This window comes from Oncorhynchus gorbuscha, linkage group LG01, assembly GCF_021184085.1.
Source record: "Oncorhynchus gorbuscha isolate QuinsamMale2020 ecotype Even-year linkage group LG01, OgorEven_v1.0, whole genome shotgun sequence".
Lineage (NCBI taxonomy): Eukaryota > Metazoa > Chordata > Actinopteri > Salmoniformes > Salmonidae > Oncorhynchus > Oncorhynchus gorbuscha.
Window position 1 is genome coordinate 3,554,249 of NC_060173.1, and position 13,527 is coordinate 3,567,775.

General features: G+C 47.0%; 1 protein-coding gene across 3 annotated transcripts in view; it reads left to right on the plus strand.

Annotated features, from left to right (window-relative positions):
• LOC124031658 (anoctamin-5-like) overlaps positions 1-13,527 on the plus strand; it is a 106,622-nt gene that overhangs the window by 91,399 nt on the left and 1,696 nt on the right. For all 3 annotated transcript variants that reach the window (XM_046343171.1, XM_046343182.1, XM_046343192.1), the window contains one exon: positions 13,244-13,349. In XM_046343171.1, the coding sequence (XP_046199127.1) occupies positions 13,244-13,349 (106 nt within the window). The remainder of the gene's footprint in view (positions 1-13,243; positions 13,350-13,527) is intronic.

Below are 13,527 nucleotides of genomic sequence, written 5' to 3' on the forward strand. Positions count from 1 at the left end.
CAGCTAGCAAGCAAGCAAGCATGCAAGCAAGCAAGCAAACAGCTAGCAAGCAAGCAAGCATGCAAAAAGCTAGCAAGCAAACAGCTAGCATGCAAGCAAGCAAGCAAACAGCAAGCATGCAAACAGCTAGCTAGCAAGCAAGCATGCAAGCAAGCAAGCAAACAGCTAGCAAGCAAGCATGCAAGCATGCAAACAGCTAGCAAGCAAGCATGCAAACAGCTAGCAAGCAAGCATGCAAACAGCTAGCTAGCAAGCAAGAATGCAAAACAGCTAGCAAGCAAGCAAGCACGCAAACAGCTAGCTAGCAAGCAAGAATGCAAACAGCTAGCAAGCATGCAAACAGCTAGCAAGTAAGCAAGCATGCAAACAGCTAGCAAGCAGGCAAGCATGCAAGCAAGCAAGCAAACAGCTAGCAAGCAAGCAAGCAAGCAAGCATGCAAACAGCTAGCAAGCAAGCAAGCATGCAAACAGCAAGCAAGCATGCAAACAGCTAGCAAGCATGCAAACAGCTAGCAAGTAAGCAAGCATGCAAACAGCTAGCTAGCTAGCAAGCAAGCATGCAAACAGCTAGCAAGCAAGCAGGCAAACAGCTAGCTAGCAAGCAAGCATGCAAACAGCTAGCAAGCAAGCATGCAAACAGCTAGCTAGCAAGCAAGAATGCAAACAGCTAGCAAGCAAGCAAGCATGCAAACAGCTAGCTAGCAAGCAAGAATGCAAACAGCTAGCAAGCATGCAAACAGCTAGCAAGTAAGCAAGCATGCAAACAGCTAGCAAGCAAGCAAGCATGCAAGCAAGCATGCAAAAAGCTAGCAAGTAAGCAAGCATGCAAACAGCTAGCAAGCAAGCAAGCATGCAAGCAAGCATGCAAAAAGCTAGCAAGCAAGCATGCAAAAAGCTAGCAAGCAAACAGCTAGCATGCAAGCAAGCAAGCAAACAGCAAGCATGCAAACAGCTTGCAAGCAAGCAAGCAAGCATGCAAACAGCTAGCTAGCAAGCAAGAATGCAAACAGCTAGCAAGCAAGCAAACAGCTAGCATGCAAGCAAGCAAGCAAGCATTCAAGCAAGCAAGCAAGCAAGCAAACAGCTAGCAAGCAAGCAAGCAAGCAAGAATGCAAACAGCTAGCAAGCATGCAAACAGCTAGCAAGTAAGCAAGCATGCAAACAGCTAGCAAGCAAGCAAGCATGCAAGCAAGCAAGCAAACAGCTAGCATGCAAGCAAGCATGCAAAAAGCTAGCAAGCAAACAGCTAGCATGCAAGCAAGCAAGCAAACAGCTAGCAAGCAAGCAAGCATTCAAGCAAGCAAGCATGCAAGCAAAAAGCAAACAGCTAGCAAGCAAGCAAGCAAACAGCTAGCAAGCAAGAAGGCATAAAAACAGCTAGCAAGCAAGCAAGCAAACAGCTAGCAAGCAAGCAAACAAACAGCTAGCAAGCAAGCAAGCAAGCATGCAAACAGCTTGCTAGCAAGCAAGCAAACAGCTAGCAAGCAAGCAAGCAAGCATGCAAACAGCTAGCTAGCAAGCAAGAATGCAAACAGCTAGCAAGCAAGCAAACAGCTAGCATGCAAGCAAGCAAGCAAGCATTCAAGCAAGCAAGCAAACATGCAAGCAAGCAAGCATGCATGCAAACAGCAAGCAAGAATGCAAACAGCTAGCAAGCAAGCATGCAAACAGCTAGCAAGCAATCAAGCATGCAAACAGCAAGCAAGCATGCAAACAGCTAGCTAGCAAGCAAGCATGCAAACAGCTAGCTAGCAAGCAAGCATGCAAACAGCTAGCAAGCAAGAATGCAAACAAACAAGCAAGCATGCAAGCAAGCAAGCAAACAGCTAGCAAGCAAGCAAGCATGCAAACAGCTAGCAAACAAGCTGCAAACAGCAAGCAAGCATGCAAACAGCTAGCTAGCAAGCAAGCAAAACAGCTAGCTAGCAAGCAAGAATGCAAACAGCTAAAGCAAGCAAGCATGCAAACAGCTAAGCAAGCAAGAATGCAAACAGCTAGCAAGCAAGCAAGCATGCAAACAGCTAGCTAGCAAGCAAGAATGCAAACAGCTAGCAAGCATGCAAACAGCTAGCAAGCAAGCATGCAAACAGCTAGCAAGCAAGCAAGCAAAAAAACAGCAAAGCAAGCAGCAAAAGCTAGCAAGCAAACAGCTAGCATGCAAAGCAAGCAAGCATGCAAACAGCTAGCAAGCAAGCAAGCAAGCATGCAAACAGCTTCTAGCAAGCATGCAAACAGCTAGCAAGCAAGCATGCAAACAGCTAGCAAGCAATGCAAACAGCTAGCAAGCAAGCAAGCAAACAGCTAGCTAAAGCAAGCAAGCAAAGCAAACAGCTAGCAAGCAAGCATGCAAACAGCTAGCAAGCAAGCAAGCATGCAAACAGCAGCTAGCAAGCAAGCATGCAAACAGCTAGCAAGCAAGCAAGCAAAACAGCAAACAAGCAAGCATGCAAACAGCTAGCAAGCAAGCAAGCAGCAAGCATGCAAACAGCTAGCTAGCAATGCAAACAGCTAGCTAGCAAGCAAGCATGCAAACAGCTAGCAAGCAAGCATGCAAACAGCTAGCAAGCAAGCATGCAAACAGCTAGCTAGCAAGCAAGAATGCAAACAGCTAGCAAGCAAGCAAGCATGCAAACAGCTAGCTAGCAAGCAAGAATGCAAACAGCTAGCAAGCATGCAAACAGCTAGCAAGCAAGCATGCAAACAGCTAGCAAGCAAGCATGCAAGCAAGCAAACAGCTAGCAAGCAAGCAAGCATGCAAACAGCTAGCAAGCAAGCAAGCATGCAAACAGCTAGCAAGCAAGAATGCAAACAGCTAGCAAGCAAGCAAGCATGCAAACAGCTAGCAGCAAACAGCAAGCATGCAAACAGCTAGCTAGCAAGCAAGCAAGCAAGCATGCAAACAGCTAGCAAGCAAGCAAAACAGCTAGCTAGCAAGCAATGCAAACAGCTAGCAAGCAAGCAAGCATGCAAACAGCTAAGCAAGCAAGCAAACAGCTAGCAAGCATGCAAACAGCTAGCAAGCAAGCAAGCATGCAAACAGCTAGCAAGCAAGCAAGCAAAAACAAGCAAAAACAGCTAGCATGCAAGCAAGCATGCAAACAGCTAGCAAGCAAACAGCAGCATGCAAGCAAGCAAGCAAACAGCTAGCATGCAAGCAAGCAAGCAAGCATGCAAACAGCAAAAAGCATGCAAACAGCTAGCAAGCAAGCAAGCAAACAGCTAGCAAGCAAGCAAACAGCTAGCAAGCAAGCAAGCAAACAGCAAGCATGCAAGCATGCAAACAGCTAGCAAGCAAGCATGCAAACAGCTAGCAAGCAAGCAAGCAATGCAAACAGCATAGCAAGCAAGCAAGCAAACAGCAAGCAGCAGCAAGCATGCAAACAGCTAGCAGCAAGCAAGCATGCAAACAAGCTAGCAAGCAAGCATGCAAACAGCTAGCTAGCAAGCAAGCAAGCAAGCAAGCAAGCATGCAAACAGCTAGCAAGCAAGCATGCAAACAGCTAGCAAGCAAGCATGCAAACAGCAGCTAGCAAGCAAGCATGCAAACAGCTAGCAAGCAAGCAAGCAAACAGCAAACAGCTAGCAAGCAAGCAAGCATGCAAACAGCTAGCTAGCAAGCAAGAATGCAAACAGCTAGCAAGCAAGCAAGCAAAAGCAAGCAAGCATGCAAACAGCTAGCAAGCAAGCATGCAAACAGCTAGCTAGCAAGCAAGCATGCAAACAGCTAGCAAGCAAGCAAGCATGCAAACAGCTAGCTAGCAAGCAAGAATGCAAACAGCTAGCTAGCAAGCATGCAAGCAAGCATGCAAACAGCTGTAGCAAGCAAGCAAGCAAACAGCTAGCAAGCATGCAAACAGCTAAGCAAGCAAACAGCTAGCATGCAAGCAAGCATGCAAACAGCTAGCAAGCAAACAGCTAGCATGCAAGCAAGCAAGCAAACAGCTAGCAGCAAGCAAGCAAGCAAGCAAGCAAGCAAGCAAGCAAGCATGCAAAGAAACAAACAGCTAGCAAGCAAGCAAGCAAACAGCTAGCAAGCAAGAATGCAAACAGCTAGCAAGCAGCTAGCAAGCAAGAATGCAAACAGCTAAAGCAAGCATGCAAACAGCTAGCAAGCAAGCAAGCAAACAGCTAGCAAGCAAGCAAGCATGCAAACAGCTAGCAAGCAAGCAAGCATGCAAACAGCTTGCAAGCAAGCATGCAAACAGCTAGCAAGCAAACAGCAAACAGCTAGCAAGCAAGCAAGCATGCAAACAGCTTCTAGCAAGCAAGCAAGCATGCAAACAGCTAAGCAAGCAAGAATGCAAACAGCTAGCAAGCAAGCAAACAGCTAGCATGCAAGCAAGCTAAGCAAGCATTCAAGCAAGCAAGCATGCAAGCATGCAAGCAAACAGCTAGCAAGCAAGCAAGCAAGCAAGAATGCAAGCATGCAAACAGCTAGCAAGCAAGCATGCAAACAGCTAGCAAGCAATCAAGCATGCAAACAGCAAGCAAGCATGCAAACAGCTACCTAGCAAGCAAGCATGCAAACAGCTAGCAAGCAATCAAGCATGCAAACAGCAAGCAAGCATGCAAACAGCTAGCTAGCAAGCAAGCATGCAAACAGCTAGCAAGCAAGAATGCAAACAGCTAGCAAGCAAGCATGCAAGCAAGCAAGCATGCAAGCAAGCAAGCAAACAGCTAGCAAGCAAGCAAGCAAGCATGCAAACAGCTAGCAAACAAGCGTGCAAACAGCAAGCAAGCATGCAAACAGCTAGCAAGCAAGCATGCAAACAGCTAGCTAGCAAGCAAGAATGCAAACAGCTAGCAAGCAAGCAAGCATGCAAACAGCTAGCTAGCAAGCAAGAATGCAAACAGCTAGCAAGCAAGCAAGCATGCAAACAGCTAGCTAGCAAGCAAGAATGCAAACAGCTAGCAAGCATGCAAACAGCTATCAAGTAAGCAAGCATGCAAACAGCTAGGAAGCAAGCAAGCAAGCATGCAAACAGCTAGCAAGCAAACAGCTAGCATGCAAGCAAGCAAGCAAACAGCTAGCATGCAAGCAAGCAAGCAAGCATTCAAGCAAGCAAGCAAGCAAGCATGCAAGCAAGCAAGCAATCAGCTAGCAAGCAAGCAAGCAAGCATGCAAACAGCTTGCTAGCAAGCAAGAATGCAAACAGCTAGCAAGCATGCAAACAGCTAGCAAGCAAGAATGCAAACAGCTAGCAAGCAAGCAAGCATGCAAACAGCTAGCTAGCAAGCAAGAATGCAAACAGCTAGCAAGCATGCAAACAGCAAGCAAGCATGCAAACAGCTAGCTAGTAAGCAAGCATGCAAGCATGCAAACAGCTAGCTAGCAAGCAAGCATGCAAACAGCTAGCTAGCAAGCAAGCATGCAAGCAAGCAAGCAAACAGCTAGCAAGCAAGCAAGCAAGCATGCAAACAGCTTGCTAGCAAGCAAGCATGCAAACAGCTAGCAAGCAAGCATGCAAACAGCAAGCAAGCATGCAAACAGCTAGCAAGCAAGCATGCAAACAGCTAGCAAGCAAGCATGCAAACAGCTACCTAGCAAGCAAGAATGCAAACAGCTAGCAAGCAAGCAAGAATGCAAACAGCTAGCAAGCAAGAATGCAAACAGCTAGCAAGCAAGCAAGCATGCAAACAGCTAGCTAGCAAGCAAGAATGCAAACAGCTAGCTAGCAAGCAAGCATGCAAACAGCTAGCAAGCAAGCATGCAAACAGCTAGCAAGCAAGCAAGAATGCAAACAGCTAGCAAGCAAGCAAGCAAGCATGCAAGCAAGCAAACAGCTAGCAAGCAAGCAAGCATGCAAAAAGCTAGCAAGCAAACAGCTAGCATGCAAGCAAGCAAGCAAACAGCTAGCATGCAAGCAAGCATTCAAGCAAGCAAGCAAGCAAGCATGCAAGCAAAAAAAGCAAACAGCTAGCAAGCAAGCAAGCAAACAGCTAGCAGGCAAGAAGGCATAAAAACAGCTAGCAAGCAAGCAAGCAAACAGCTAGCAAGCAAGCAAGCATGCAAACAGCTAGCAAGCAAGCAAGCAAGCATGCAAACAGCTTGCTAGCAAGCAAGCAAACAGCTAGCAAGCAAGCAAGCAAGCATGCAAACAGCTAGCTAGCAAGCAAGAATGCAAACAGCTAGCAAGCAAGCAAACAGCTAGCATGCAAGCAAGCAAGCAAGCATTCAAGCAAGCAAGCAAGCAAGCAAACAAGCAAGCAGCTAAACAGCAAGCAAGCATGCAAACAGCAAGCAAGAATGCAAACAGCTAGCAAGCAAGCATGCAAACAGCTAGCTAGCAAGCAAGCATGCAAACAGCTAGCAAGCAAGAATGCAAACAGCTAGCAAGCAAGCATGCAAGCAAGCAAGCATGCAAGCAAGCAAGCAAACAGCTAGCAAGCATGCAAACAGCTAGCAAACAAGCGTGCAAACAGCAAGCAAGCATGCAAACAGCTAGCAAGCAAGCATGCAAACAGCTAGCTAGCAAGCAAGAATGCAAACAGCTAGCAAGCAAGCAAGCATGCAAACAGCTAGCTAGCAAGCAAGAATGCAAACAGCTAGCAAGCATGCAAACAGCTAGCAAGCAAGCAAGCATGCAAACAGCTAGCTAGCAAGCAAGAATGCAAACAGCTAGCAAGCATGCAAACAGCTATCAAGTAAGCAAGCATGCAAACAGCTAGGAAGCAAGCAAGCAAGCATGCAAACAGCTAGCAAGCAAACAGCTAGCATGCAAGCAAGCAAGCAAACAGCTAGCATGCAAGCAAGCAAGCAAACAGCTAGCATGCAAGCAAGCAAGCAAGCATTCAAGCAAGCAAGCAAGCAAGCATCCAAGCAAGCAAGCAATCAGCTAGCAAGCAAGCAAGCAAGCATGCAAACAGCTTGCTAGCAAGCAAGCATGCAAACAGCTAGCAAGCATGCAAACAGCTAGCAAGCAAGAATGCAAACAGCTAGCAAGCAAGCAAGCATGCAAACAGCTAGCTAGCAAGCAAGAATGAAAACAGCTAGCAAGCATGCAAGCATGCAAACAGCAAGCAAGCATGCAAACAGCTAGCTAGTAAGCAAGCATGCAAGCATGCAAACAGCTAGCTAGCAAGCAAGCATGCAAACAGCTAGCTAGCAAGCAAGCATGCAAGCAAGCAAGCATGCAAACAGCTTGCTAGCAAGCAAGCATGCAAACAGCTAGCAAGCAAGCATGCAAACAGCAAGCAAGCATGCAAACAGCTAGCAAGCAAGCATGCAAACAGCTAGCAAGCAAGCATGCAAACAGCTACCTAGCAAGCAAGAATGCAAACAGCTAGCAAGCAAGCAAGCACGCAAACAGCTAGCTAGCAAGCAAGAATGCAAACAGCTAGCAAGCATGCAAACAGCTAGCAAGTAAGCAAGCATGCAAACAGCTAGCAAGCAAGCAAGCATGCAAGCAAGCAAGCAAGCAAACAGCTAGCAAGCAAGCAAGCAAGCATGCAAACAGCTAGCTAGCAAGCAAGCATGCAAATAGCTAGCTAGCAAGCAAGCATGCAAACAGCTAGCAAGCAAGCATGCAAACAGCTAGCTAGCAAGCAAGCATGCAAACAGCTAGCTAGCAAGCAAGCATGCAAACAGCTAGCAAGCAAGCAAACAGCTAGCAAGCAAAACAGCTAGCAAGCAAGCATGCAAACAGCTAGCAAGCAAGCATGCAAACAGCTAGCTAGCAAGCAAGAATGCAAACAGCTAGCAAGCATGCAAACAGCTAGCAAGTAAGCAAGCATGCAAACAGCTAGCAAGCAAGCAAGCATGCAAGCAAGCAGGCAAACATCTAGCAAGCAAGCAAGCAAGCAAAAAGCTAGCAAGCAAACAGCTAGCAAGCAAGCATGCAAACAGCTAAACAGCTAGCAAGCAAGCAATGCAAACAGCTAGCAAGCAAGCAAGCATGCAAACAGCTAGCAAGCAAGCATGCAAACAGCTAGCAGCAAGCAAAACAGCTAGCAAACAGCTAGCAAGCAAGCAAGCATGCAAACAGCTAGCTAGCAAGCAAGAATGCAAACAGCTAGCAAGCAAAACAGCTAGCAGCAAGCAAACAAGCAAGCAAACAGCTAGCAAGCAAGCATGCAAACAGCTAGCAAGCAAGCAAGCAAACAGCTAGCAAGCAAGCAAGCAAACAGCTAGCTAGCAAGCAAGAATGCAAACAGCTAGCAAGCAAGCAAACAGCTAGCAAGCAAGCAAGCAAGCAAGCAAACAGCAAGCAAGCAAGCAAGCAAGCAAACAGCAAGCAAGCAAGCAAACAAACAGCTAGCAAACAAGCAAGCAAGCATGCAAACAGCAAGCATGCAAACAGCTAGCTAGCAAAGCAAGCATGCAAACAGCTAGCAGCAAGCAAGCATGCAAACAGCTAGCAAGCAATCAAGCTAAACAAGCAAGCAAGCATGCAAACAGCTAGCTAGCAAGCAAGCATGCAAACAGCTAGCAAGCAAACAAACAAGCTGCAAGCAAGCATGCAAAAGCAGCTAGCAAGCAAGCAAGCAAGCAAGCAGCAAACAGCTAGCAAGCAAGCATGCAAACAGCTAGCAAGCAAGCAAACAGCTAGCAAGCATGCAAACAGCTAGCTAGCAAGCAAGAATGCAAACAGCTAGCAAGCAAGCAAGCAAGCATGCAAACAGCTTGCTAGCAAGCAAGCATGCAAACAGCAAGCAAGCATGCAAACAGCTAGCAAGCAAGCATGCAAACAGCTAGCTAGCAAGCAAGAATGCAAACAGCTAGCAAGCAAGCAAGCACGCAAACAGCTAGCTAGCAAGCAAGAATGCAAACAGCTAGCAAGCATGCAAACAGCTAGCAAGTAAGCAAGCATGCAAACAGCTAGCAAGCAAGCAAGCAAAGCAAGCAAGCAAACTAGCAAGCAAGCAAGCAAACAGCTAGCAAGCAAGCAAGCATGCAAACAGCAAGCAAGCAAGCAAGCAAGCATGCAAACAGCTAGCTAGCAAGCAAGCATGCAAGCAAAACAGCTAGCAAGCAAGCAAGCATGCAAACAGCTAAGCAAGCAAACAAACTAGCTAGCAAGCAAGCAAACAGCAAACAGCAAGCAAGCATGCAAACAGCAAGCAAGCAAGCATGCAAACAGCTAGCAAGCAAGCAAGCAAGCAAACAGCTAGCAAGCAAGCAAGCAAGCAAGCATTCAAGCAAGCAAGCTAGCAAGCATGCAAAAGCAGCAAACAGCTGCAAGCAAGCAAGCAAGCATGCAAACAGCTTGCTAGCAAGCAAGCATGCAAACAGCAAGCAAGCATGCAAACAGCTAGCAAGCAAGCAATGCAAACAGCTAGCAAGCAAGCAAGCATGCAAACAGCTAGCTAGCAAGCAAGCATGCAAACAGCTAGCAAGCATGCAAGCATGCAAACAGCAAGCAAGCATGCAAACAGCTAGCTAGCAAGCAAGCATGCAAACAGCTAGCCAAGCAAGCATGCAAACAGCTAGCAGCAAGCAAGCATGCAAACAGCTAGCAAACAGCTAGCATGCAAGCAAGCAAGCATGCAAACAGCTTGCTAGCAAGCAAGCATGCAAACAGCTAGCAAGCAAGCATGCAAACAGCTAGCAAGCAAGCATGCAAACAGCTACCTAGCAAGCAAGAATGCAAACAGCTAGCAAGCAAGCATGCAAACATGCAAACAGCTAGCTAGCAAGCAAGAATGCAAACAGCTTGCTATCAAGTAAGCAAGCATGCAAACAGCTAGCAAGCAAGCAAGCAAGCATGCAAACAGCTAGCAAGCAAACAGCTAGCATGCAAGCAAGCAAGCAAACAGCTAGCATGCAAGCAAGCAAGCATGCAGCTAGCAAGCATGCAAAAGAATGCAAACAGCTAGCAAGCAAGCAAGCATGCAAACAGCTAGCAAGCAAGCAAGCATGCAAACAGCTAGCAAGCATGCAAACAGCTAAAGCAAGAATGCAAACAGCTAGCAAGCAAGCAAGCAAGCATGCAAACAGCTAGCAAGCAAGCATGCAAACAGCTAGCAAGCATGCAAACAGCTAGCAAGAATGCAAACAGCAAGCAAGCATGCAAACAGCTAGCTAGCAAGCAAGAATGCAAACAGCTAGCAAGCACAAGCATGCAAGCAAGCAAGCATGCAAACAGCTAGCTAAAGCAAGCATGCAAACAGCTAAGCAAGCAAGCATGCAAACAGCTAGCTAGCAAGCAAGCATGCAAGCATGCAAAAACAGCTAGCAAGCAAGCAAGCATGCAAACAGCTTGCTAGCAAGCAAGCATGCAAACAGCTAGCAAGCAAGCAGCAAACAGCAAGCAAGCATGCAAACAGCTAGCAAGCAAGCATGCAAACAGCTAGCAAGCAAGCATGCAAACAGCTAGCAAGCAAGAATGCAAACAGCTAGCAAGCATGCAAGCATGCAAACAGCTAGCTAGCTGTGCTAAGCAAGCATGCAAACAGCTAGCAAGCATGCAAACAGCTAGCAAGTAAGCATGCAAGCAAGCAAGCAAGCAAACAGCTAGCAAGCAAGCAAGCATGCAAACAGCAAGCAAGCATGCAAACAGCTAGCTAGACAGCTAGCTAGCAAGCAAGCATGCAAACAGCTAGCAAGCAAGCAGGCAAACAGCTAGCTAGCAAGCAGGCAAACAGCTAGCTAGCAAGCAAGCATGCAAACAGCTAGCAAGCAAGCATGCAAACAGCTAGCTAGCAAGCAAGAATGCAAACAGCTAGCAAGCATGCAAACAGCTAGCAAGTAAGCAAGCATGCAAACAGCTAGCAAGCAAGCAAGCATGCAAGAAAGCAAGCAAACAGCTAGCAAGCAAGCAAGCATGCAAAAAGCTAGCAAGCAAGCATGCAAACAGCTAGCTAGCAAGCAAGAATGCAAACAGCTAGCAAGCAAGCAAGCATGCAAACAGCTAGCAAGCAAGCATGCAAACAGCTAGCTAGCAAGCAAGAATGCAAACAGCTAGCAAGCAAGCAAGCAAGCATGCAAACAGCTAGCTAGCAAGCAAGAATGCAAACAGCTAGCAAGCATGCAAACAGCTAGCAAGTAAGCAAGCATGCAAACAGCTAGCAAGCAAGCAAGCATGCAAGCAAGCAAGCAAACAGCTAGCAAGCAAGCAAGCAAACAGCTAGCAAGCAAGCAAGCATGCAAACAGCTAGCAAGCAAGCATGCAAACAGCTAGCAAGCAAGCAAACAGCTAGCAAGCAAGCAAACAGCTAGCAAGCAAGCAAGCAAGCATGCAAACAGCTAGCCTGCAAACAGCTAGCATGCAAGCAAGCAAGCAAGCAAGCATGCAAACAGCAGCAAGCATGCAAACAGCTAGCAAGCAAGCAAGCAAGCAAGATGCAAGCATGCAAACAGCTAGCAAGCAAGCAAACAGCTAGCAAACAGCTAGCAAGCATGCAAACAGCTAGCAAGCAATCAAGCATGCAAACAGCCAAGCAAGCATGCAAACAGCTAAGCAAGCAAGCAAAACAGCTAGCTCAAGCAAGATGCAAACAGCTTGCTAGCAAGCAAGCATGCAAACAGCAAGCAAACAGCAAGCAAGGCATGCAAACAGCTAGCAAGCAAGCATGCAAACAGCTAGCTAGCAAGCAAGAATGCAAACAGCTAGCAAGCAAGCAAGCATGCAAACAGCTAGCCAAACAGCTAGCAAGTCAAGCATGCAAACATCTAGCAAGCAAGCCTGCAAGCCATCAGCTCCATGCAAGCAAGCAAGCATCCAGCTAGCAAGCTCAAGAATGCAAACAGCTAGCAAGCATGCAAACAGCTAGCAAGTAAGCAAGCATGCAAACAGCTAGCAAGCAAGCAAGCATGCAAGCAAGCAAGCAAACAGCTAGCTCAAGCCTGCATGCAAAGCAGCAAGCATGCAAACAGCTAGCTCCAGCTGCAAGCAAGCATGCAAACAGCTCAAGCTCAAACCTGTCTCCATGCAAACAGCTCTCCAAGCATGTCAGCTCAAGCATCAAACAGCAAGCAAGAAAGCATAGCTAGCCAAGCAAACAGCTCAAGCCATGCAAGCAAGCAAGCAAACAGCTAGCCTAGCCAAACAGCTGCAAAAGCTAGCAAGCAATCTCCCCAGCTGTCATCCAAGCAAACAGCTAGCAAACAGCCAAGCAAGCATGCAAACAGCTAGCAAGCAAGCTGTAGCTCAATCAAGCTCAAACAGCAAACAGCAGGCAAACAGCTGCAAGACATGCTCTAGCAAGCAAGCATGTCAGCATGCAAACAGCCAAGCAAGCAAGCATGCAAACAGCTAGCAAGCAAGCATGCAAACAGCAAGCAAGCAAGCAAACAGCTAGCAAGCAAGCAAGCAAGCATGCAAACAGCTAGCAAGCCAAGTCAAACAGCAAGCAAGCATGCAAACAGCTAGCAAGCAAGCATGCAAACAGCTAGCCATGTCTCAAACATCTCAGCTAGCAAGCAAGAATGCCAGCTAGCAAGCAAGCATGCAACAGCTACCTAGTAAGCAAGCATGCAAACAGTCTAGCTAAAGCAAGAATCCCTCCCAGCATGCAAACAGCTCAAGCTGCAAACAGCTGCAAGCAAGCATGCAAACAGCTAGCAAGCAAACAGCTAGTCTAGCTAGCAAGCAAGCATGCAAACAGCTAGCAAGCAAGCAAGAATCAAACACTGTCTCCATCAGCTAGCAAGCAAGCATGCAAACAGCTCCAAGCATGCAAACAGCTAGCTAGCCATCTCAAACAGCTAGCAAGCATGCAAACAGCTAAAGTAAGCAAGCTGCAAACAGCTCTCCCAAGCAAGCAAACAGCTAGCCTGCAAGCATGCAAAACAGCTAAAGTAAGCATGCTCTCCCTGCAATCAAAGCATGCAAACAGCAGAGCAAGCAAGCAAGTCAAACAGCTAGCTCAAGAATGCCTGTCTAGCCAAGCAGGCAAACAGCTAGCCAAGCAAGCATGCAAACAGCTAGCCATGCAAACAGCTAGCAAGCCCAGCTAGCTAGCCTGCAAACAGTCTCAAGTAAGCTAGCAAGCAAGCAAGCAAGCATAGCCTGCAAACAGCTCCCTCCCATGTCTCAAACAGCTAGCAAGCAAGCATGCAAACAGCTAGCAAGCAAGCCATCAAGCAAACAGCAAGCAGCCAGCTAGCTAGCAAGCATGCAAACAGTCTCCATCTTTAGCCCTTCTAGCTCTAGCAAAAGCATCCCTGTCTCCAATTGAGTTAGAATACATTTAATGTGTATGTATTTCATGTATAGTTACCATCACGTGACTACCGCTGCCCAGAGTGTGTGTGAGTGTTTCAGTGTATAACCACGCCTCCACTACTTCCTGTGTTCTCCAGGTACCGTGACTACCGCTACCCATCGGGCCATGAGAAGGAGTACTCTCACACCATGCAGTTCTGGCACATCCTGGCTGCCAAACTGGCCTTCATCATTATCATGGAGGTAAGAATGTAGCTTCTCTACCGCAACCAGCCATAGAAATACAACCTATAGAAAAGAACTTGGAACCTCTGACCCTGTCAATTTGGCTGGTGAACTCTTGAATGGGGAGGCCCGATCTATACATTCTATTTCTATAGAACCACCAGTCATTTCAACCAGATCTAGTCACTTCATTGGA